Source organism: Megalops cyprinoides, chromosome 18 (genome assembly GCF_013368585.1).
Source record: "Megalops cyprinoides isolate fMegCyp1 chromosome 18, fMegCyp1.pri, whole genome shotgun sequence".
NCBI lineage: Eukaryota > Metazoa > Chordata > Actinopteri > Elopiformes > Megalopidae > Megalops > Megalops cyprinoides.
Genome location: NC_050600.1, coordinates 12,303,110 through 12,329,996, shown reverse-complemented (window position 1 = coordinate 12,329,996; position 26,887 = coordinate 12,303,110). Strand labels below are relative to the sequence as shown.

At 39.8% G+C, this 26,887-nt stretch overlaps 1 protein-coding gene across 1 annotated transcript; it reads left to right on the top strand.

Annotated features, from left to right (window-relative positions):
- Positions 1-510: 510 nt before the first annotated feature.
- On the top strand, positions 511-26,887 carry LOC118793599 (trans-2,3-enoyl-CoA reductase-like). The gene is made up of 12 exons (XM_036551826.1): positions 511-675; positions 7,931-7,982; positions 11,593-11,637; positions 14,645-14,748; positions 15,080-15,189; positions 15,605-15,710; positions 19,060-19,132; positions 20,903-20,946; positions 24,779-24,836; positions 26,281-26,363; positions 26,629-26,674; positions 26,757-26,887. The coding sequence occupies exons 1-12, from the start codon at positions 511-513 to the stop codon at positions 26,885-26,887; spliced, it is 1,017 nt and encodes a 338-aa protein (XP_036407719.1).

Here is a 26,887-nt window from a genome sequence, read left to right as displayed (position 1 = left end):
AGTGTGCGTGATGGGCTTCCCAGCTGGTTCAATGGCAAAAGAATACTTTACCTCTTTGAGCCTTTTAACTCAAAGTCCATGATTAAAGGCACTTCTCCTCCACTGTCTGGACCTGCGCTCTAACTCCAGTCAGTGATCATATACGGCCCATCCCACATTGACAGGAGTCCATCAATCCCTATTTGAGAAAGCTTTCACTGAGGGGCAAAGACAAGATTAGCTGACATCCACCCACAAGTGGGGTGAAATTCTGAGCTCTGGAAAGAAAACGAGACATTCTGTCACGGGTTAAATATAGTAAGTGATTAGATAGTCATTGTTTCCAGCCTTGGCATCTAAGATTATGCACTTAATATGGCACGCTGCTTCACATAACTGAATGCGTTTGGCCCAGGGAAGCTATTTAAGAGATTGCCTCCTCACTTTTTGGCCAGGCGAGTTCCCATGCAAACACATAATCGCTGAAAGTAGCCAGAGGATCTCTCTCGCTTATCAGGACGGAGCCGCAAGATGTCCCCCGCCCGGCGGGATCCGTCGCAGACATTTTTCTCCTTCTCCCAGCTCATTTTGAACAGCGGAGCCCTGGGCTTGCAAGTCAACCGCGCCAAGGTCAGCTACATAGAAGTGGAGATCCTGGATCATCAAACAGGAAGGCCTGTCTCCATCATAGACAAGGTACAGTGACGGGTTTCGGCGCAAAATTGTCACCTGTAAGGCTTTTGTTATGGTGAAGCTGGCACTCTATTCACAAATAACCCCTTTTTAGAGTCTGCTAAAATATGTAGTTAGTGTAATATCAGTCCTTCAGATAGCAAAGCTGTAGAGATAGCACAGAAAAAAGGAATAGCTTGGTCTGCTGATAGAACAAGCTCAGCAGGGACAGCTGCAATAATAAGCTGTCCGTCAGCGTCTCCGTGTGACACTCCCCAGTTAGAAGGGTGGTTCAGTGCCAGTGTGCGAGACTTCTGCTCAGGCTGTGTATCAGCTGCCTTGTGATCTGTCTTATGTTTTTATTGCAATGGACTCAGCAACGGATGTCTTGCTGCTTTAAGAAGGCGCTATGCCTTCCCTCCAACGGACTGCTGGATGAAATAGGTTATTTTTGAGGGATTTGGACAGGTAAATTCTACTGTAAGTCTGGTATTAGTAGCTCTCAGGACTGGATTAAATAGGTCTTATATAGTCGCCATGTCTGTTATTGCAGGGCTCAGCTGTAAGTCCCCATGGGTTTATGTTTATGTCCTTACTAATGATTCACTGCTTTACAGTTGTTTTCCACTGACTCATATTTCTTTACAGACTGTCCTTATATATATGTGTCCTTTAGTATCCTTAGCTTGGTGGGTGGAATCAGCTTAGCGTGTGAACTAGTATCTGATGTCTAAAGGTGCTTGCAGAAAAGCTGCTTCTCACAGAATCGATCTTGATGTTAAAACAAGCCACAAACTGCAGGAAATTTCTCTTTGTGTCAGGCAATTTGAACAATGTGGCAAGACTGAAACTTTCAGCAGTAATTTTAGAGCAAATGTTGTGGAACAGCATGAGGATACCTGTGGATTTAAGCAGAAATTCCTCCTCTAATGAGGACTTTGTGGCCTGATTCATGGTAACATCAATATGGGAATACAGAAGGTGAACCATCAACTGTCTGCTCTCTCTGCTGAACTAGGACTCCCACTCTACTCCAGTAGGTGTGATTTATCCAAGTTTGCCATGCTGTAACACTGGCCATACTACAGACGGTCCAGCCATGGGTTAAAACACAATGCAAGGCCGTTACATTTACGTCAACCTGGCAAGCATATCAACGCTGCCAAAGCTATCACTTTACATAGTGACGTTTTTGTACTTGAACTGAGGCTGGATCACAGGCTACATTCACTCAGCGGCTTTAATTTCTCCTTAACTGAAGAATAAATCATCCACAGTTGTGGGGAAAAAATACCTGATATGAGCAGCAGCCTATTAGAAACATAAGCAGGGGAGGTGATAAGACGGCGAATGGGAGCCGGGGCGAAGTCAGGGCTGTGCCGATAATTAATGTTCATCTGTCGCGCGGGCCACTCCAGGGGCATGGTGATTTATCAAGCACGCTGTTCCAGCATATTACGCAAAGGTGTGGTGATGCAGGATATGCAAAATTACCCACCATATACTCCATACAACAGCGCGACTGAGCCCGGGGTGTAAACTCGCAAATTAGCACAGGGGCCAAACATTGTTAACTTGACATTAATGATTTTGTGTAAAAAGATGAATGTTGGCCATAAAGAAGAAGTGGGTAGCAGAATGGAGACACAGGATGTTTGGCTTGGGTGGAAGTGAACTATGTGTTGGGCAGTGAAAACCTCCCAAAGGGACATGCTGAATCTTGTGGTAGGACAAGCAGGGTTAGCTGGGTGGGGGAGGCGCAGGATTTAAGGACCATCAGACACAAAGCAGTTGAAATCTACGATAAAATCAAGCTCTATCCAAATACGACAAACACATGAAGTTGCTTCTTGAATGCATTTCAGTTAAACATATTAAAGGTAAAGCGTGGACTGGTAAACACTGGAATCCAGAAAACAATAAAAATGCCATCAGAAAGTAAAGATGGCACATATGGTTTTAAACATACACACGTGTTATATGACATATTCAGATTGATATATTCAGATATTCAGATGTCCATTGTATTTCCTCTGTGCCTATAAGGAGAAGCCTAACCATTCTTCTGCTGATAGAGACAACAGGCTAAGCATAGAAATTCATGTTAAAATGTACAATACAGCCAACCGATAATTAAGTCATTTTTACTGTAATTGTCACAGTAAATCATTGTATACCAAATACAATTCATTTTTTGCTAAGTTTTTCTTTTACCGAGACCTTTAGAACTGACCTATTACAAAGAACATCACTCAATGACTGTCAGAGCTGCATTACTTACCTACATTTTCACTCTGCATAATTATTACTTTCTAAAATTCCTTCTGTTTAAGGAGAAAAAAATAAGCAAAAAATAAATAACAATAAAAACAGATTGTGATGAGTATTCTTTGGTTTTCACATTAAGGCCTAGGCTGTGGTTTGATCCTTTGCACACATTCCTTTCAAGCCTCAATCATCACGCTGAACTGTCTCCTTCACACGTCCGGAGCTCAGGATCAGAGACAAAATTAACTCGGGTCTTTTTTCACCATGAATTATTTACCATGCCAACAAAGGAAACGCTCAAGTTTACATAAATGATTGAAAATGTTCCAACCTAATTTTTGATGAATAAATCATGAATAACTGCTACCATGCATGGAGCACACTTTTTAAACTTTAGCTAAAATTTAAGAGCGTGATGCAAGATGCATGGATCATTCTGAGAGATGTTCCACTGTATGAATTATTGACATAACCAAAGCGATTTAGCATCAATGCATTGGGGATTAAGCAAAGAATTGCTTCACTTTTATTTTCTCATATTTTTAACTCATATGCAAGAAAACATAATGTGAGGAAAAGTAAACAATTATAATTAAGTTGTTATATTACTGGCTTTGCACCATATTGTAAGGAGTGATGACCATGCTATGCTGTAACACTTGACAGAAATCACATCTTTAACAGGAATCACACAATACCTATTGCTGTCTATCATTAATTAATTAATCATTAATTAATGTAGATAGGGGTTTCAGTAAGACATGAGACCTGCTTCAAAAAATTGAGTGCAATTAATTGCAATTTGTATGGACACAGCAACAGTGTTTCCAACCTCAAAAAGGATTCTGAATACTCATTACTGTGAGATCCTAGGCAGACATAGTGGCAACAGAACAAGGTTTCCAGATTTTAGTCTTAGGAATGCACATGCTTTGTTCTCAACTCTAGAGAGTCAATCTAATGTACCAGCAGGGTTATTTTGGGCCCTTATTACACTTCTTGTTGACAAACTTGAACAGGAAAGTGAGGCTTCAATAACATAAGAGCTTGACTCTCTTTGTAGGTTTTAAAGGAACCCTTTCATGTTCCTTTCCTGCTGAATTCCTCTTCAGCATGCATGTGTGACATTACTCCACTGGGACAGAATTTTCATTATGCCTTCTCTCCTGGGATTTCAAAATTTTTTCCCCAACAGAAATCATCAGCTGAATTTCCACATCTGGCATATGCACAGCATGATAAAATAAAACTATTTTTACTGCCTGTATATTTCATAACTTAAGTAAAGTGGTGCCAGTTTGTTTAATGTCACATAGATATTCAGTCTGTCATCCTGAGCTTTCTTCTGGGCCAAGCTTGTGCCAGACTATATGCATAAAAATTGTTCAGCAAACAACTGCAGCATCAAGGCTACTTTCTCCTTGGTAGGATTTAGAACATTTAAGTCGTAGCTGCTCGGCTGCTGGGGCTTGATGTGAACTATACATTAAGCAAATAACAGACATATAATGCTCTTACAGCAGCGGTTCCAAGAAAGCAGAAGCTCCTGCAAGAGTATCATCAGTGGAAAAAAGACAGATTCTGCGGTAATGTGTCAGCTGGGTGGAACAGTGAAACAATCTCTGTTTCACCTCCAATCCTCTCAGGCCAGGTTTCTTCAGGTCTGACATGGGTCACATGTCAATCGCCAGCAGGTGCAGAGCTACAGTAATGTGAGATTTGCCTTTCCTTCCATTTGACTGAATCAGTGAAGGTAGATGAGAGACAGCAGCCTTCCACCCGTAAAGGACTGGGGTTGCCAAATCATATCTTAAATTTCTCCATGGGGTGTTTTGTGAAGTATGTGGTGATGTGTAGCTCACTTAACAAAAGCTGTGAAAAGCAATGCCTCTAGAGCTGCTTGAGGATCCTGCAGGTGACTAAATATGCCATCTAGCCTCTTACTACCCTCAGGTAGTAACCTTGTATTTTAGCCTTCCTTGCTTTGTCTTTTATTCACTCAGATATAAAGTGCAATGTTTCAAATAAACTGTTTATTATGGGGAATCATTTTCCCTGTGTGTTATTTATTTTTTTCCTGGGCTATCGGAGTCTCAGAGTTATCAAATAAGAAGAAACATTCTTACATATATTGTTGGAATGCATTATTGAATTGTTATCCTATTGAAAACAATGAGCACCAGCTAAGAAAGCAAACTAGGACTGTTTGATTCTCTGCTAATCTGGTAGACAATCTTGGCTCCTTGGTGAGCCTCTGTCAACACTGCAATCCTCTTGTAATGCATTTGTATACAGTACCCTCATCTTGAGCAATACAGTCCAACAGCTTTGCCTCAACCACAACAGCAACCGCAGGAAACAAATCAAACTGGAGCTTTCAGATGGATTTTTATATTTTGCTGTATCTGTGTGCTGTAGACATATTTCTTCCCCAGTCCACTCATTTATCCAATTATGGAAAAAATGTTTACTTTTTTTTAATTCATGATAAATACAGACTGCAGCTGAATCTGCAGCATCTAGGGGAATTCATCAAGGAGGAATCCTTTCAAAATGTTTTTGCTTTGTGGTGATGATTATTTTATAAAGTCCCATTATATACATGTTTAAAGCTATGAGGCATTTGGCTTGAAATGCACACAATTTTCAGTGCTGAGGCTGTCATTGATCAAAAATTTTCAAGCTGGGAACAAGCATGAGCCCTGTTTAGACTCAGACTTAGACTTAGATTTATTGCTCCCTGGTACGCATTTATGTATATGTACATACAGTATGTATAGTGTCACACACCAAGAAAAAAAGGTTATCAAATCTCTCTTTTAAAATTTTAAAATAGTAGCCATATAATCTGAAAACAAAGATACAGATACATAATTGGACTTACTAAAAAGGTGTTTTGTCAAAGATTCACATGTTGTCCGGAGAACAAATCTGCTCACCACGGAGACTGGCACACCAGAGTTAGCAACTGCCTGCCTATAGATGGAGCTGTTTCATAAAGGAACACAGAGAAAGACCTGTTTTTTATGACAGCAGCATCATCATGGACAAACCACTACACTCAGTGAAGGTGTGTGTTTGTTTGAGGTGAGTGTCTATCTGGTCCTACACATCCAAAAAGCACACTGAGTACGACGACAAAATGGGTTACTAAATGCATTACTACCAATTATTACTACCAATTTGGGAACAATAATCAACACTGCCCTCTAATACAGGATCGGTCACTGATTGAGGGAGCATTATTTGTGACCGTCTGTATTCCTTGAGATGCCCTTTGTTTCTCTCTCCTAAGTTTATTCTGGGTGTTGTGAAGTTGCATTGTCTGACTTTTACATTTCACTGCCTGCTTTGTGAAATGTTTCAACCTGTTTTTTTCTTTGTAATGTGAATCAACATACAGAAATACATGCACATTACACTGAGATTTGTCTTGTTAAGACTGAATCAGATGCAAATATTTATTTAACTGCTTAATGTCACAGCTGGATTTGCACAAATAAATGTGTCCTTTCTCAGCACATTGAACATCTGGAAATAGATATTTTCTACCAGACGTCCGTCTACACACAAATCTTTCTGTTGTAGGGCTGCATCTTGCTCTTTAAGGAAGAGAAAATACCAATATCTTGCACACTGACACTAGCATTCATACAGGCACATGCAAACCACTTATTTATTTATTTTCACAGCCTTTCGTACTTCCTCTCTCTTGAACACTTCAAACAGGTGAAGTCCCTGAGCACACGCCTTGTCTGAACTCTGCCAATGTCTGATGTTTTTTTCAATGCAGTCTGAATGGGAGTGGATGCGGGAACAGTCTGGGTGGAATTGATAGCCGAAATGATCTGACTCCAGATTATTAGCTACCATCCTTCCAAGGAAAGTGGCTCTGTAAACAGCTGAGGAGAACACAATGCGGTTCAAATCACTCCCAAGGAGCTAAGTAATTGCTCTGATCCATGACTCATGAAGCCGCGTGCGTCTCGGCATGAATCCTAAACATTTAAGATACCTGTGCTCGGGGACAGAATGGGATCATAATGATAAGACTGGTACAGCTGAGAGGAATGAGAGCAGTTCTCGAGTTCTCGATAACAAAAATGAAAATGTATAAGCAGCCAGACTGTTCCAGAACATTCTTCCAGCATAGCTGTGATGTCACAATGTGATGAAGCTGCTTGATGTTACAGACAGCCTGAGATGATGCGATAGGTTGGCCTAGAAACAGTAGAGAGAGTGTTATCATAGCCAGTGCAGTGGGGACGGAGCCTCAGCCGTTATCCTCAGGTGCAGCGCCACTGGGTGATGGCTCAAGAGTCACAGGGTGTCACAGTCTTGGCTTCAAACCCATCAAAAATGACACACTGGCCAATTCGCCAGCTTGGGTTGGCTCACCCTTTTGACACCACAGTCACTGGTATTGATTGAATGACACGACCTCCGCCTTTGCGGTCTAAGCTGCTTGGCAATGCCAGCTCATTATTACATCCAAGGGTTGGGAAGAGCCATCTGTCTGGAGGCAAGAGATCAGAGAATGCCCACTGTGTCCCAGTACTCCTCGGTCACCCGAGGAGTAGTTCAAGTTCAACTTTCCCTCCAAATTAGCCTGTGGACAGTATAAGTTCACACCATATACATTTTTCATTTAAAACGGTAACTAAAAATATAGAACACAGAGAGAAAACTTGTAAGGGGAAAAAATGGTTTTGATCATCAGGAAAAAATATCAAAAGGATGATTTCCTGGGAACAGTTTCTAGAGGGCATTGGTGTTCAATAGAGATCTGTGAGTCAACTGAATGACAGTCTTCGATTCTGCCATTTGACAGCTGGAGAGAGGAATGGGGAGAAGGAGCTCTGCTGCTGGTGCCTACAGCGAGAGGAAAGATTGCTGGATGTGTCACTCTGAATAAAATTAGGACAGGCTTGACAGCCATAAATCACTTCAGCCTTATTTCACAGAAGTAATTGAAGGTCGCCACTTAATCGCACTTAATTTCATTCCGCAGGTGCACCCTCTGTCAACTGTTCTTGACCTGAAAAATCGCTTCCATAAAGCATGTAAGTATGGTCCTTCATGGAATGTCTTTTTTTTATTCCCTTTTTTCAGTAAACACTACTTGTTGAGGATTCAAAAGAATGAAATGATCTGTCTCTAAACAGTAGAAGAGCTTAAGTGGTAACTGGACAGACTGATTCATGCCTGGCAAATCTGAGAGATGATATGTCACTGCCTGGAGGAGTTTAAGTTCCTAGGAAGTGTGCAATGCTGTACATATCCGCATGTGCCATCGATTTACACTAACTGGTTTTGTATTTAAGAACCAGACTGTTTCAGACTAACCAGACTATTTCTTCTATTCCCTTGATCACATACAGGACTGAGCTTCACGTAATCTGATACCTGTGAACTATTACAAATGGAAAAAAAAGTGTTTGCTTTAGTCACCAGTTGATGGTTATGTCCCTGTGAAGAAATAGAGATTATTTTTCCCTCTAAACATGTTCACAAGTCCAGAAACTGAACAGCTGTTCCTACATCTGTACACCTATAGACCTATAGAATTAAGGTGCATGTGATCTAAAGGATCCACTTCAAATGGTTTTAAATATCTAGCATATAAACTCAATAGAGGCACAGTGTCATGATGCCCACACATTTGTTGTCATGTTGGGAATTACACCCTTTCACATGAACTTCAGTGAACGCTAATGCAAATTTGTTCGTCCAATATGTCAGAGGTGTGGTTAACAGCATCCACCAGGGGACAGTAAAATACTAAACATAGGATTGCTTGATTGGACAGGGTTTTCACCTGTTATGACTTCTTGAGAATCCCGTTAGGAAAGTAAAACTTTCTCTCTCACCTAAATTGGCAGTATAATCACATAGACAAGTGTTAATTTTTCACTGATCAAATTCTAAGCGGGATGCCAAATTAATCTTCGTAGTGTGACCCATGTAGGGTAATGAATAAAGGCTTTTAAATACTTTGTGAAGTAACTGGGGTGTAATTAGAACATCAGAGATGGCATGCATATATGAATTAACATAAACCAGTGCCACATTTTACCTTGTGCCACTATGCGTTACGAGAAATAGCAACAAAGGCTGTTGTTTCCTTGTAATATTAAGTTCATGTTTAACACAGACTTATGTTAGCAAGTTGCTGGTGCTTTCCGCTTCACACAAAATCTCCTCAAATGAGCAGGGAGTGTTGAAAGGTAACTATGTGGGGGTGGAATGTTGGTGGCACAAATGACGCCACTCCCAGCAATTGCGGAGCGAATGCCAAGCACAATTTTTTTCATGACAGGAGAGCTAAAGTCTGCATCTAATGTTTCTATGGAAACATGAAGCTTGTATGAACTCGTCAGTTAATTTCCCCGCGGACTGTCTGCGAAGTTAGAATAAGGGTCCAGATTGATGAGGGCGCAGTCTGCTGTTTGCTTCGTTCTAATTGTCTCCCTGACTGTGTCATGGAATGAGGAATACGGCTAGCGAGCCTATTTTCCATCACCGGTACGGTACAGTGTATGTACCCACATTATTAGTATGCTGCTGCCGGGTGAGAGGTGCATACGGTGATTCATAGAGATGATTTAAATGCAGCTCTGACTGTGGAAGCACGGTTTAGGGAGGAGAACTGTGGAGCTGCGGCACCGCGCTCATCTCCTTCCGTCAAACCCAACTAATGGAACACATGTCGCAAACGCCGGAGCACTCTGCTGCTGTGTGAAGTGTAGAATGCAACAGCCTTGAAGCTTAACAATAAGTAAGATAAGCACTGGCGAAAGGCACTGACTTTGGCAGCTAGCAGATTAAAATAAATAAATAAATAAATAAATAAAAAATCTATTCAATCCAAAAATGTGTGCTTAAATGTAGCGTATGCTAAAAGCAGCTTCTCTGTTCACAAAGAAGTCATTTACACAAAGCTTAGTAGCTGCTGAATGTATTGTGTGTAATGTAGAGGAAGGCATTTTGTGCCTATACAAATGCCTTCCTCTGTCCCTATATTTAAAAGTATGACACATGCAGAAGTATGGTGGGGTCCCAGGGCCCGGTGAAAGCCATGCTGTTGACGTAGAAAAGCGGCAGGAGAGCCTCTTAATCCAGGTTGAACATGCAAAGCGCACCGTTGACTGGCTTTCTAGGAGGCCATTCTCTCTCCTGGAAATCCCAGGTTTTAGACACCGACCGCTGCTTCAGCGCCCTTTGGAAATGTCACTGAGTTGATGCCTCCCAAGGTGAATTACACTTGATAACCTGCAAGGCCTGCTGGCCTCCAATGAGGCCTGAAATAGACACTTCTCACTTTGGAACCAGGATAGGAGTTCTTGGAGTTTTTTTTTTTGTTTTTTTTTTTTCGGACACCCTCATAAAGCTGTCGTTAATCACTGTCAAGGTACCGCACAGGCAAACTGTGCACTAGTGTTTTATGCACAGTAGTACAGGTCATGCATGCTTTTAATAATCTTTTTTCAGATGAAATTGAGGCCCTGGCAATTCTGATCCATGAAAGATGCCACACACAGTGTTAACACAGTGAGCTGTATTTGAAATCTACATAATGACTGGCTTGTTTATTGATTGTTCTTTTATAGATGTAGTGTGAGGTAATCAAAGATTACTCGTTCGAGTTAAATGCCTCAGAGACAGGAGCAAAAATGTGGCAAAGCTAATAACAACAGTCTCATAAAAGGGTGAGATTAATTAATTAACAAAAAAATTGCAAGAATTAAAGAGGAAACCATCAGTTCCATTGATTTGAATCAGTGGAGCTTCACTGATTAGAATAATTAAATCACACAATTGATAAACAAAAACAACACATATTATGGTGCACAGAACCCTGGCTGAAAGAGTGATGCAGACAGGAATCCTGTGAAACTAGAGAACTGTTTGCATTAATCTGGCCTCACTCTTAGATAACATACAACATTTTGCACAGCTGGTGATATTGATTTTTGGGCCCCTTATCTCCAGGATTCCAGTTTAATAGGAACAGGTCTGTGCTGTAGTCTACCAGTGTTTAGCCATGTAAAATGATACAATATTCATGTTGCTGCATACTGCTGGTAGAAAGCATCACCTGAAAAGACACTACTAGTTTTTTTTTGTTGTTGCTTTTGTTTTGAAACTCAAGCTATATTTGTTGAATGAATTTGCTTACCTTACCTATACTTCCTCATTGCTGCTGTGGACCCACAATTTAAGACAAACCTAAAAAGAAGTAAAAAAAAAAAATAAAATAAATAATAATAATTATAGACCCATACAAAAATCAACATACAACACAAACATATTGCTATTCCACCCCCAGATTTGCTTAGCCTAAAGGGTTTTCACCAAACATGGGAAAAAGATGAAGCTTGTTCAGGGTTTATTCATTATTGATGTTTACAGCTCATAAAAATTAAAGCTGGATGACATTTCATCTCAAAAATCATAATGAATACCATATGTCTACAGAATATACCATACAGTAATTCTTAAGATGAAACACAGTTCTTCTCAAAGAATGTCTTCTCAATGACAATATTATTTCTTTCCTCTCTGTAGAAATTCACTTACACCATCATACTAGTGACTGTAGATATCCTGTTACTATCACAAATGGAAATGGAATGAGGAAGCCCAGCTCATGTTTCTTTCCATGTCAAACAGGTCCTGGCTGGTATCCATCACGCACTGGCCTCAGGACTGTCCCCAGTAAGTATATACTGTACATTCACCTGAAAAAAACAAAACCTGGCAGATAGTGACATTTGGCTCTTACTGAGCCCTATTGGCGAGAACACCTCAGCATCACAAACCAATAGGAATGCAACAAGACGAGCCATTCATTGTGACCGACAATCAAACTTTTGTTCACAGCTGAGATTTCTCTTGGAGGTTATATAGGCTTTAGAGTTTCGAATTAAAAAACAAAAACCCTTGCAGATTTCAATTGCCGAACAATCTGTCTTTCCTGCAGTTAAATAATAGAGGCGTCTTCACAGCAGACTTTAAAGTGCATACGCTGAGGGACGATAAAAGCAAGGCTATGTGGAAATCCATTGAAAGGTTAGAGTTTCTACATTTTGGTCCAGCCTTTGTAAAACAATATGCAGAGGAAACCACTGTGTTCGTCTTTGCTGGGAAAAGTGTCATGTCACGACATTGTGAGAACACTGTGGGATCATTCAGACCCATAAACACATACCAAAAATGTACCATATAGGAACACATATATTTAACTTGCTTTGCATATTTTCATATTGTTTTTCAAATGTGTGTGTGCCATATTTATTCATATCCATGCTTAATTACGGACAAAAAAGCATGCTATTAGAAAACAAAATGTACATTACACAAGAGCACTATATATCTATCTATCTTGAATCCTGTGAAACAAAATGAGATTACTTTTCTTTACGTCAACAAAAATTGACAAGCACACAGAAAATATGCTTCAGATTTCATAATGTGTAATGATTTTACACACTGTGAATTCATGCTTCAGAGAAGTCTCAAATTATTTGGGCAAATATGAATAAATTATTTTGTAATCATCTAGCTCCCCGCAATTACTGTAGGTTTGTGAGAAGGCTTTTTTTGCAGAAAGGGACATGTCTGGGTTGAGCACTACATTCTCTGTCACTTTTAATTGTGAAGGAAAAACCTGAAAATGCTAATCTCATAGTTTAAAACAGCAATCATACCATTCTGATCAGGAAAAGCAAGAGGATCGTATGCCTTTAATGAATAATGAATCAATGGCACCTCACAAATCTCCTGGAAAGCACTGAAACTTTATCTGTGACTAACGTAATGATACAGTTTAGGGAGCCGTGATGTTATGCAGACTGAATTTGAGAAGATTTGCAGACCTTTGCTGAAGGTATATTTTAAGCATTCATTAAATTTGCTGTGGTACACAAAATAAATTGGAATAAGTTCTGACAAAAAAAAGAAGATATAGAAAAGAAAAATCATAACAAGAAAGCGAGCCTGAGAAAGCCTTTCTTTATGCAGGCAAATAGGAAAAATGGTGAGGCAGTGAATAAAGAGCACAGTGGAAAGTTTTTTTCATAGGGATCTCATTCCGGTCTTTATTAGCAATTTTTGCAGGAACACTCTGAGAGAGCAGGTTACGCTGGGTCAAGTATTTCATAACTTTCCTCTGCAATGCAACCCAACATCTGCCACCTCTGCGCCTGCTCTGGTGACTCCATCATTTCCATCCTGACAAAACCTCGCGTGTCTCAGTGCACCTGTCTCCTGTCAATCACTCCGGCTGCCTGAATGCCCCTCATTAAGCCTGGCATCCATATGGTGGGGGCACTGAAGCAGACTGCTCTCCGGAGACAGGTGGATGGCAAGGCCCAGCAACCCCCTAGCCACACTTTCACAGGTACAAGAAATATGGTCAGTGGTGCTGGGGGCATTCATAATGCGCCTCTCACAGCTGTTTGCAACAGGCCCACAGATGTCCCTGTCCAACAATCACAGGCGGTGACGAAAGGAGGAAGCTTGGAACAATGGCCTACTGGGAAAAGGGAAAAGGGTTCAAAAGAGAGAAATATGGATCGTTAACATGTGTGGTACTTGATGGCACAAGGCTTCGTGTATTAGGGTTGTATTTCAGAGTGCCTGCATATCACAACAAGATTAAATGATTTTTTTTTGCTAATTACTGCTTTGGTAACAATTAATTTTTTCATTCATAAAGTTGCACCCATTTGGTACTAATAGGTAGCCTGACTGTCAATGTTAAATACTTTTAAGCATGATCTATTATGATTGCAGAATCTTTTTTGCTAATCTCTATTAAATGATTAGTCCATCTATTATTTTGCCAAGGAAGTTGTTTCTACGCATGATCCAGAGTTAGTTTGCTTTTAATGTAACTCTGCTTTTGATGTAACTCTCTAAAATCTCCTTATAACATCATTATAAGGAGATTTTGGTGGGAGTTCACTCCAAACTGGTGGCGACAATGCCCTTTCTCTGAAATCTTTTGACTGATTGTTGTGAAGTTTCCATCAAGACTGCCAGGGATTAAGATAAACTCTAAAAAGATTCCACACAACTTGAAATCCACTGTCTCTTTCAAAAAAACTCTACAAAATACTATACAAATGTATGAGTATTAAATGACCAATTAACAAAAGCTTTTGTTTTTAGTAGACTGAAGAGTTGATCCTTTTGTATAAAAGTAAACCAACATCGTCAAAAATAGATTACTCTACCAGAATATAACATGAATGAAAGTCATTTGAAAGAAAACAAAAGCGTTGCTTGGAGAACACAGTTTGCTACACCATTCTGCTGCCCTGAGGTTTGATCTTTCTAAAGGGAGAAAAAATCCATTTTGAAGCTCCATCTGTTTGCATCTCCAGACGATGGCCACAAAATGACTGATGACTGTGAACATTCACACTGTTGGCCAAGCACTTCCACCTAGATTAGAAATCAAATAAATTAAATTTTTGACATAAATGTTGCATTGGCTGTCATTTCGCTACTTGGTTCAGCTTATTATGGAAAGCTATAAGCCACTGCACTCTGGTACATCAACCTCTTTTTTGCAGTATCCTGCAAGATATCTGGCATCTCATTGTGCAATATTGGAGAAGCAGACTGTCTGAACGCTCCATTCATATATCTCCGTCAAAGCAGAGCATGCTGGGTATGTAACTACAGACAGACTGTGTCATTGTCCTTGACCCTGCAGATGGGCCATTCCTGCCAGACACCTGCGTGATGCAGACCATCGCCACCTCCTCCCTGGTCTCGGTGTACTCTACAGATCTGGGCCGCCAGGTCGGCTGGAGTGCAGTAAGTCATTGAAGTACAGCTGCTCAGGTTCTGTGTAATCGATCCCATACACATGGAGGATTTAACAGACTGCACTTGATAAATTCTCATATCAGGCAAGATGGGACCTCTTCAGCTCTCCTCCATGGTACATGGGTCTAATTCTATGGCACTTCATGATGTTTGTAAGGACACTATGCTATTTTGAGACTATCACTGCTCTCTCCCATATATAGTAATGATAAAGAAATCAAAACAAAAAAAGGCAGGGGAGGTGATGGTTTGCTGCAGCTTGAGAAAATTTCGTCATGATTTTTGCCACTTAAAATATCTGTCTTCATTGCATTCACAGGTGTTTCTGACCCAATATGTTGGACCCATTTTAATTTACCTGATGTTTTATTTACGTTTGTCAAATGTGTATGATGACACTGTGAAAAGCCAGCGTCCTCCAGTAGTACAGTAAGTACCAGCAATTCTTGTGTAAACCTTCTCAAACATTACAGGAAATAATAGACACTGCACAGCAGTCAGTATAGTCAATTCAGTTGACTGATTTCAAATCCCAAGTTTTAGGATTACAGGTTGATATTTTTCTTTATATCTCTGAAAATGATTTTACACTCAGCAGTTTTTTTGGGATTTGAAATGTTTTCCTGTTGGAGTTTTGATTCAATGTCAATGCAGCTGACTGTTCTAAGGTAACAAGCATAAGACTGGAGTGCATTGTGATCTGCCCCCTGGCTCATTGAAAACTGGAGGCCCACACACTTGTCAAGACTGAGCACACCATCGTCTTCGTAAACTAGCATTGGCCGGTTATGTCAAATGCCGATATATTGTGCTAAGCATGCTTTGCTTCTCTTTGTTTCAAAAGCTTGGCCTGTTTCTGCCATTCTCTTCACTACATCAAACATGTGCTGGAGACTCTGTTTGTTCATAGGCTGTCTGATGGATACACCCCACTGCGGAACCTGCTAAAGGTACTGAAGAAAGAACTCCATTTTAATGATAACCAAAAAAGAGAACAACTGATGTTCATAGCATGTCTTCAGCGAAGCTAGTGGATGCTAAAAACCATACCTTAACCAAAGATGCATGAGAGCTTGAAGCACTATAGCAAAAGCTAGACAAATCATCAGGTAAAGAATTGTTCTGAACCTGTTTTTGATAGCTTTGCATGATTAAAATGTGAGTTCTTTTCAGTAAGCATTATCCATCTGCTTGATTCTGTTTTCACTTCACTGAATCAAAGAATCCAATGTGGAGACACTACCTTCGTGCATCTCATGTTCAACAGGGTTACGGCTGTAACACATTGTATTCAGTTGTTTTGAGTATAAGACAGAGATCAGAGACTGGTTGTAACTCACTACCAACCCTTTAATTGTGATTAAAATTTGAATGTCAAATGCAAAAAGTTACAGAAATATTTCAACCATATAATCATATCCCTTTGATGAAAAAAAAAAAATTACATCCCTTTAAGAAAAAAGGAAAATCAAACAGAAAATGTTCTCTCAGAACCTTTAGTGATAACACAAAGCCTCTTCTGCACTCATTACATCCCTGCCCTTTGCCACCAGATATTGGCAGCGCTGTGTTGGATGAGGCCAGCAGGCCGAGGGCCCTCTGGAGAGTGCTGAGTGCAGACGACAGCCAGCCCACAGCTTGACCCCTACGTGCTCTTTTACAGCAACTTCGAATCCATGACATCCAATAGCTATAAATACCAGCCAGAGCATCCATTCATTGATAATTAACACGCATCCATTTAGTTACAGGGTCAGGACCTCAATTAGCATAGCCATCAACAGGTAGAAATTTTATAACATCAACGGTTTGTTTAAACCATGCAGACTAAGATGTTTTGCTATTGTGATTGCAGTATGTGCAATGTGTTCTTTAGCACAATAAAATCACCACTGACAAATATGTATCTACGTATGCATGTATGTATACACAGGGGTCAGACAAAATAATGGAAACACCAAATGAAAAAGTTATTCTGAAGTAGCCAAATCAAATCAAAAAAGTAGTCTACACATTTTTCATATTAATATCAATATTAATTACCAATATGTTTCTGTTGTGAAAGATGTTTTTAAATCAACACCCTAATATGAATTTCTAAAGCAAAATGAGAAATATAACAGATTTTGAGAGGACTGAACGGATCTGAAATTCAAAGCCATTTTAGGCAACCGAGTGCATCCCATGTTCCCATATTCAAAAACGATAACACCCCAATACACACTTCTAAATGGATTCAAGACCTTCCACGGCCTCCCCAATCACCTGGATCTAAACATCATCAAACCTTTACGGGAAATTCTGGAACACAGAGTCAAAGAACTGGAGGCTTTCCTTAAATTCAAAACTTGCATAATAGTATTCTAAGGACCGATGCTATTCTGAAGGCAAAGGCCCAACTCCTTATTAGTTAATAAGGAATGCATATATTATTTGCTATTTCCATTGTTTTGTCTAGCCCTTTATATGTCTACATCTCTTTCTCTCTCTCATACATTATAATTTTAGATATATATATACTTTATTCATGTGGCATCCATCTTTTTATATGCTTACAATGCAAACATTTTTTTCTGTATAATTATTAGTGAATGGTCATTAATCTCTGCCCGCAGTTCATTTCCATGATCCTTATGCAGAGCAGCAGGCCTCCATTCACCGCCGGCTTTGTAGAGAGCGAGGTCCAGAGTGCTTTTGCAAAAGATGGGCAGGCACACAGGGGGGACGCGCTGCATAAGTCCAAATCTGACTTCATTTGGAGATGGCTCAGCCAAATGAAAGACACCACTGATAATGGCATTCTTGTCTGTGAGCCCCCACCCCCAAGCATCCCTCTGTGTCCTGCTAAATGTCAAAAGGGCACATTTGCATTTTAAAGCAACATGAGAAATATCAAATTCATCCATATTAAATACCCAGCAACACTGAGGAATATTCCCGCGTAACATTTTCTCTAAAACAATAACTACAATGAAGCCAAGGAAATAAAGAAATTCTTAAGTTCGCATAATGTATATAAAGCCACCTTACTACATGGATGAGTACCTTTCTTGCTGCTGAATAAGACACAAGGGTTTATAAAAGGCAAAGTCATTTTAGAATGACATATTTCTAAGAAAAAATTGTTAATTTACAGTATGTTACTTTGCATAGACTCTTATGACAGTGGAGGCATACCAGTACAATTACCAGTGATATCAACGGTTCAGACTTCTCTTGGTTGGGGGGGGGGAAAAAAAACTTTTAATATAATGTTTACAGTGACGGGACAGTACATATTTTGCTTTTTCTCCTTTATGCAACCCTGCTTTGGCATTGCCAATTGTACATTAAGAGTTGCGCAGGCGCACTGAAGCAAAATGAATGCAATCCTCCAATACACTGAGCCAATGGCTATTTTTCACTCTACATGTCCCACAGTGCACCACAGTGAAGTGGCCCTGATTCTAGGATAGATGCATCTTAACTGACGTTGTTGGGAAACTTGTAGACGCATGACAAATTGCAGGATGCCTGGGAGTGGTGAGACAAAAAAAAGACCCTGGCTGAAATCACCACCCCATCCCCAGCTAAATGAGCGTGACATGTTCTGTCACAGCGGGCTCCTGATCATTGTCAGCAGATGGCGTGGCTGGGATTGAACCAAATCATATCTTGCAGTCGGGGTGAGCACCTTAATCGCTGAGCTACTGTGGTGACATGAGCGAGGGAAGTGTTTTGAAAGGAATAAAACAAACCATGAACACTTGGTGTTCAAAGTATGCATGAATATATTCAAAACAAAGAACGGAGCATACTGTGGACAGATTCATGATCTATGTGTCAAAGAGCAGAACAGGTTTATAAACTACAGTGGTGATGTCACATCTGGAATTGTATTCCAGTCATTCCAGAGTAGCAGAATCATGGACAAGAACTAAGAGAACTTCATTGAAAAAGACATAAATTCCTAAACTGTAAATCCAAATTTGCTGAAGTTAGAGAGTAGAGTTTCAAATAGTCCGTGCTGTGTATAGTGAGGGACACAATAATTCAAGGAACCTCATGTCTAGAGGGGTTAGGCACAGGCCACTCACTCAGTCTATAGGTATACAGTGCATTCACTCACCCTGCCATATCACTCAGTCTGTAAGGACCTCCTGTGAATAATTCTGCGCTCAATCAAGCTTATAGATTAGCATACTGTAGCTGGCTGAGCTGAGATGCATTAATGAACCTTTTTTCTCAGACACAGGGGAAAACAGCTAAAAAAAAAAAAAAAAAACCTCCACCAAATAAAATCCACTGTCTTTCCCACAGGGTTGTGCCTTCTACTGGGGCTTCACAGCCTGGCTGGGATACTACATCAACCACCCCCTCTACACTCCTCCATGTGAGTTCCGCAGTCCCCCCCCGGGTTCCCAATGAACGTCGGGCACCGCCCTGACCCCTTTCTACAGAGAGCTTAAGCTCTTTCTCACATCCACCATAACAGCGGCCGATTGCACCTCCGCACCTGCCACCGTCTCGCAAGCCAGGGCCTGCCGTTCAGCCAGGCGGTCCCATCAAAGTGAAAAATGAGAGAGACTCAGTGGCGAGGGTAAGGGGGGGGCCCTCCGCTGAGCCTGGAGGTGACACACCGGGGGTGGGCGCGCCGGGCCCGCGAGGCCGCCGAGCCAAGGCTGCGTTTTTTAATCTGTTGAATCAGTGGGCCTTCTGACAGGTTCCATCAGTGGTTTGGTGAGCTGGGACCCCCACCTGATGTCAGATAAACAGAGCGAGTGCACGGGGCAGATTGGGAAGCTCTGGGAGGCGGGAGGGGAGACAAAGGCAGGACTGGAGGAGAGCCATGGAGCCTTGAACTCTCCTTCAGTTTTTCCACTCCTCTCCATTGTCTCCGCCGCCTGCCTCCCCGCTTTGTTCGGGGCTCCTGTTAGTGGGGTGATTTGAAGTTCAGAGCTTCGCCATTTGCTCATTATTTCCCAGCTATTGTCAGAGAGATCACACATGCACCATTTCCAGAAATATTCCTCTTTTCACATACAATGAAGGGCACAGGCAGGGCTGAATATTACTGATTCCTTTTATGGCTGGTATGCCACTAAATGAAATAACGAGAAATGAAGATGAAGAAATATTTTCGTGATAGAAAATAGGCATAGGGTAAGCATGAGGTCCATTAGAAGCAATGCTTTGGGTTCAAGGTTTCTAAATTGCCGCATCCAGTGTAAACCAAAGGTGGCAGATTTGTCTGGGTTCATTCTCTTCACTTCTTTCAGGCAGCTTTTTAAAACTTTAATTCTGCTAGTTCCATATATTACATGGGACTATAGCTGGGTCTAACGATTTTGAAGTATATTTTCAGCCTGAAAAAAAAATGTTATCAGAAAATGGCATTGGGTTTCTGCATAAACAAGCTCATAGGAAGCATTTTTCAGATGTCAAAATGTCCCAGATATGCTGTGATGTCTCACTTCAAACAGATCTCAAATTAACTGAGCAACTTGCTTGAAAAATCATGAATAAATTACATTTTTCATCATCTCTAATTCATGGGAAGTCTAGATTTTTCTAAAATAGTTCCAAAAATTAGATTGAGTTCAAGTGATCATTTTATTTAATGTCCTGTGCAACAAGAGAACTGCCCCTTGAAAGAATGGTCTGTTGTTCTGAAAATCCTACATTTGCCTTGCAGTACATACCTGTTGGCATTTTGGTAAATGCACACGCTATTCAACTACCGTGTTGCCCTTAATGCAATAGAAAACAAACCACAAAATGAATTTTAGATCTTGGTTTATGCTTCAGATTCCAAGTCCCATGCACAAACCACTCGTTCAATATTTTATGTCTATTTATAGATGGGTCTGAAAACAAAATATTCATATAAGGGGAACAAAATGTTCTGGTGGTGCAATAGCATGCAATCGGTTTGCTTTCACAGAAGTAATGATCATTTCCAGTACGACTCTACAAACTCACTGAGGTGAAAAAAGCTGTCAAACACATGGCAGAAAATATGTAATCACTGCCTTTCCCGGTAAAGGCAGCAGCATTGTTTTGTATATTTAACATGAAATAATGAAGACATTTCACACAGTACTCCTATAATAAACAGAAATTAGTTTCCATATGTAAAAATAATATTTATTCTTTTTTTTAGATTTTGAGAACAAACAAGTTATTCCATCGCTTGTATGGTTTTTGGTAAGTTGCATTATCATCAACATCATCATATGCATTATGATTACCTGTGTTATCTGTGTTACAATAATGTGTTACAACATTTGTGAAAATAGAAGGTAATAAATATAATGGCTTTTGTAAGTCGTCATTGCAGCAGGTACCACATGGGCAAAAATGACCGTTTGGAAGTAGCAAAACCATGCCTGTCAGGTTTATATGATATTCTGCAAGTACAGGAGGACATCTGTTCTGACTGCCACAACAGTGGCGGATAATACATCATCATTAATGCGTTGTTTGGAAAGATGTACCAGGCTGCTCTCTCCTGTTAATGGCAGTGTACACAATAGCCCCAGTTGTCCTGAAGCATTTTTATTAGAGGTAAATAATGTTGTTGAAATTGCCATAAAAGATTATAGAAATGACTGCACATTACTGCTGTATATATTGTAATGGTCAACAGTACTTCAAACAATATATCAGAAAGTTAACTTTTGTCACTTCAGTGAATTTCAGTGTGGGCCCTAGGCAGCCAAGAAATAAACTGTTTACAAGTGCATGATCCATCCTATGTTATGAATGGAGACAATATTTGGAAGTAGAGGAGAGGCTCAGCTCCTCACTGACTGCAAAGACAGCATCAGGTAATCATTACATGAGTGCCATATCAGTGAACCCCTATTACCACTGATGTGGACATTTTAACTCCTAGGACTTGTCCTAGACCAAATCCTCTTGGTACTGATGTCTATCACCTCTACCATGGCTAAAGTTAAAACCACAGGTAGCTAATATATGCTGATAGAGAAAAAAACAGGATGCTTTTTAACAACCGCATGTTTTATATTACGTGGCTGTAGTTTACAGACACAAAGCCCAAAAAATGCAGTTAGTTCATTTGACCTTAAGACCTTTGCCAGTCCTTCCCTCTGTAAGCAGCTGAGCATTATCCTGCCTCCCGATTCATCTCACACAAGCCCTTTGTGTGGAGTATCCCCCAGGGGGAGTACCATCACTCTGACTGATGACTGATTGCACTTTCATGTACAGTAGTTCATCTGGAGTCAATTAACACACTTGGATTCAAAAATACCGTAGAGGGATCTGTATATGGGGTGCTGCATCCCGTCTGGCATTAAATCTGCAAGAGTCTGTAACTGTGAACCTATGCTTTGTAAAATTTCAAATTGTCTGTGATCCCTGACCTCCTGATAAGGCCATTGGATACCTTATTCCAAGATTATTGCTTTCAGGACTAAAAATTCAAAAGCTACTCTATTCATGAACTTTTGAGGTCACATAAAATAGGCTGAAAAAACATAATATCTATTATTAACAGCTTTTCTGAAACTGCTGTCACATTCTGCGCTTTACATTCTTATATTGTGAAGTGTGAAGAGGCATAAAAAGCTGCTAAAACAAAAAACATCTCCAGCTATTCTCTTCCCAAAATTCAAAATACCTTTAGGTGTACATTTTTAGTATACCGAAAAAAAGGAGACTTGGGAAAAACTGGTAGCAATCACCAAGAACAGGCTCAAACATATACAGGTAGAGATGAAGATCTTTTGAATGCACATCAGTAAAGTGGGCATGAGTACGTAGCAGAGAAAGTGCACTCATCCTCCGGCAAACCTACTTAATAACATTACTTTTCAATCAATATGGAAATAATTCATCTCACACCCTTCTCATTAAAAAATATGAATAAATTCTGAATTGTTCTGAAAAGACAATTATCTTTTGTGTGAGTCAAGAAAGTACATGAAAGGGAAGTAATGAATTTGGAAGAACTCATTTAAGTGCAACTAGTAAGGTGACTTAAGCATGCTAAATTATTCAAATGTACATAATCACTGACCATGCCAGCAAATCACGTTATTAGACTAAACTGATTGAGGACACCCACATCTCTCCATAAAGAGAAACAGCATGGTTACTTCCTCTTGAGCCTTGACTCCATTGCTGCTGAAAGCAGTGAAAAATGTCCCTCTGACAATCTTAGCACTGAGGCAACACTTTCCCTGCAGGAGATTCTAAATTAATACAAATCAAAGAAAACGCTCCGACAAGGCAAGCTTAAACTACCATCGGCCCTCTGCATGAAATGACCTAACAGGAACGAGCTATGAGTTTCATTAATGGCCAGGAGGCTTTAAGACTACAGCAGACCCCTTCCCATTCTAAAGTTCACACAGTTTACCTTGGGATCATAGTCATGGTTTACTTGCTGTGAGCCATACACCAGGCGGTCACAATTATGGATGGAAAGGACACATATGAGCAGAGAGCAGAGTAAATATGTCAGTCAGCTCTGCTGGAGCTTAGACTAGGCTATAGGGCAAATGATCTCGTAATATATATGTATCTATCACACACACACACAAACACAGGGGTAGACAAAAAATGGAAACAAATGAATTTGTACTTCAAAATAACTACAATGTACAATGTTCATATTATTGTCAATACTAATTACCAAAACACTAATTACCAAAATCAAGGCTTTAATATATAAATTTCTAAGGCAACATGAGAGATATAACAGAGCTGCAAGTATGTCAGTCACAAAAACGGCAAAATTATTTAATGTGTCAAGGGGATCAGTGTTGAAAATCATGACACCGTGCGTCAAACAAGGGAGACCCGCGTCAGGAAAGAGGAACAGTGGTCACAAGTTGAAGTCACTGACAGGTATAGGAGAGATTATTAACAGGATAGTGGCTAAAAAACACAGAACAACGTCCTTAAACGTCCTCCATGACTCAGTCTCAATAAAAACTGTAGGGCTGCTTGTTGAAAACTGCATGTAACCATGGCCAAGGCACCATAATGGTATAATGAGCACAAAACATGGGCTTCTGAGCAGTCAAAGAAAGTCATTTTATTCTTTCTCCTACATGGGTTTATTGTTTGGTGAAAGGCAAACAAAACCCACATTACCTGTTTCAAGTTGTTAGAAATGGTGGTGGGTCAGTTATAGTGTGGGCAACCATCTCATGGAAGTCACTGGGTCTGATGATTACTCTGCATGGTAGAATTATGGCCAAGGAATACAAAGCCATTTTAGGTAATTAGGTGTGCCCTATTGTGCATACAGTGTTTCCTCAAGATGTTCCCATATTCCAAGACAGCAACACCTCCATACATACTGCTAAGCAGATTCAAGAGTGGTTGCATAAACACCAGGATATTGTCAAACACCTTCCCTGGCCTCCCCAATCATCACATCTAAACATGGTTGAAACTTCATGGGAAGTTCTAAAACACAGAAGTGCAATATTCACTTTTTTTTCCTTCTTAAAAATGGTCCAATATCCCACTGAAACAGTTCAAAACTTGTACAACAGCATTTCAAGAGGGGCTGAAGCTGTTTTGTTAGTTTGGCGTTTCCATTACTTGGTCTACCCTCTGTACGTGTAGATGTGCAGTGGAAAGGCAGAAAGAAATACATTTGCGCTAACCATTAGCGAGGTAATTCGATATGCAGCCACAGTACACATCAATATGCAGTACACATCTCACAATGAAATGGTGGGCTCAAAGCACATAGTGTTCTAGAGATTAGTTTGGTTTTACCATGTCCATCTCACAGCCGTGATACACAGAAGTGGCTAGATCTTTGTTGACACCAGGCAAACTCAAAATAAGATGTCTAGCCAAACAAATAATCTGAAATTAATGAGACATCAGGGGAAATAAATTCTGTTAGTCTTGATCTAGAAGAACCATCTGATGAAAAACATACATTATATGCTGTAGTACGGTTTCAGCAACAGCCATTCAAAATAAAATTTGCACAACATGTAGTAGATGAATAGAACTTAATTAGTGTTTTTATTTTATTTAACAGGTTTGTGAAGCTGGCAATTTCTGTATCAACATTGCTTTAGCTCGACACAATCAGACAGGTAAGTGGGTTCAATCTGTGTGTATGCGCAATCAGTTGTGTATAACCTTCCTACAACCTACTGATTGGTTGGTGTGCTGCATGAGCAAGGTAAAAATATTTTAAATGTTGGAGAGATTAAACATCCTGCATTTATTTTATGACATCGCAATCATAAACACTGCATATTCTGCTTCTGTGGGCAACTTCAAATATTATCAATACAAACTTACACAAGAGATTTATATTGTTTGTGCCTTAGGATTTTAGGAGTTGAAAAACAAACTAACTAAAAAAAGAGAATTTGATGTCCAAAACAGCATATTATTCTGATATAATATTCAGGGGAGAGATAAGATCAAAGTTACTCTGTGTTTTGTGAGTCATACATCAGTGTCACAAAGACATTTGAATATATATAAAAATGGAAGATGCACACAACCAATATTATGATGTAATTTTTCAGTCAATTTGGAAAACATCTACTGAAAGTAATAACACTTACTTAATATTGCTGATATACACCATGTACCATTATAGTGACAGTAATACATACACAACTGAAGGAAAAAACAATCCGAAGCTAGAACAATTTGCAGAAGCCACCTTAGAGTGCTCATTACTAATTAATAATAGCAAACTTTAAACACCGAGTGGTGGATAAGTATGTCCCACTTGCAAATTAGCAGTTAAATGTATATCTCAGGGAGGATAGTTTCATTGTTAGTCATTCACAAGACTACCAGGCACTGTTAGTGAGAAAACACTGGTAAAGAGGGCAATTGGTCGCACCTTGTGATATTCTTGCATAGTTATAATTATGGCACTGTATGCAATAGCAACATAATTCATACTTCCAAGACAGGAAACTGCAATATAATTCTGTTCAAGATCGATGCCAAAAAGTTTTTTCACTATGGGAAAATGCTGTCAAGGATGGTATTTATTGTTTCACAAAACCAAAGCCTGAAGAATGACCTTTAAGCAAAGGAGGCATCATATTCTAAAAATACAGATTTTTTTTCCCCAATACCCTACTTCTCATTTGCTTATTTTAATCTCCACATTTGAAGCAAAATAAATAAACTACATGAGCACCATTTACACCTTTCATAATATTCTAAAGGCTGTTTCTGAGAATCTTTTATCAATTCCCTGAGCTATTACTTTAGCAAAGGATGTGTAAAATTCTAACAATACATTCTGAACTCATCAAACAGGTGTAATGACATTTATTTGATTCTATTGCATAATATGTGCATGTCTGACATGCCTTCATCTAATTGTCTCTATAAAACTAATTATAAAAGTCTTTCTTTCACAACCCTGTAATCCAGATGACAGTAAAATAAAAACTAAAAATAGTTTTCGGTCAGTTGTGGGCCTGGATCTGGAAGGTCTATCAACAATATGAACCATTATGGACTATATTCCCTTGTTAATGTTCTTTTATATACTGTCCACAGTTAAAGCATCATATCCTCGACCAACCTACAATCCCTTCACCTGGCTTTTCAAGCTTGTGCATTGTCCACAGTACACATATGAGGTAAGGCTAACCTGACCTTTCACATGATCTTCTCTGAATAGCAACACAAACAGGGACCTGCAAAGTTGTACTCATATCAAGCTAAGGATCAAGTGTTTTGTAAAACAAGCAGAGGACATCTGAGCCGTTCCATACAAACGGCAGATGTCTCTATAAAAACATAATTTATTGTCCCTTTAATTGTCCCATAATTTTTTTTGTCCCTTTAATGTAAAATCCCATTTGATCAATAATTCTTTAAGGATCCCTTTTTTGCCTTGTCTAGATTGGAGCCTGGTTAAGTTTAGCTGTCATGACACAAACTCTCCCTGGTAAGTCACACTCAGATAATGAACGTTCTTGCATGAAAAAAGTACAGATGAACGAAATAAACACTGAAACTTTCTTTTTCAGTTGCAGTTTTCGCAATGCTGATATCGATTCAGATGTTGCTGTGGGCAAAGAAAAGACATCATAAATACCTGAGGCAGAGGAGGAGCAGCAGCGGCTACCGGAGGGCCGCCGTTATTCCTTTCATACTGTAG

Excerpts from the sequence above, each read along its gene's own strand:
- LOC118793599 (XM_036551826.1), top strand. The coding sequence starts at position 511 with ATGTCCCCCGCCCGGCGGGATCCGTCGCAGACATTTTTCTCCTTCTCC. Across the intron at positions 19,133-20,902 it reads CCCCCTCTACACTCCTCCAT|ATTTTGAGAACAAACAAGTT; the intron begins GTGAGTTCCGCA and ends TCTTTTTTTTAG. Across the intron at positions 24,837-26,280 it reads AGCTCGACACAATCAGACAG|TTAAAGCATCATATCCTCGA; the intron begins GTAAGTGGGTTC and ends TACTGTCCACAG.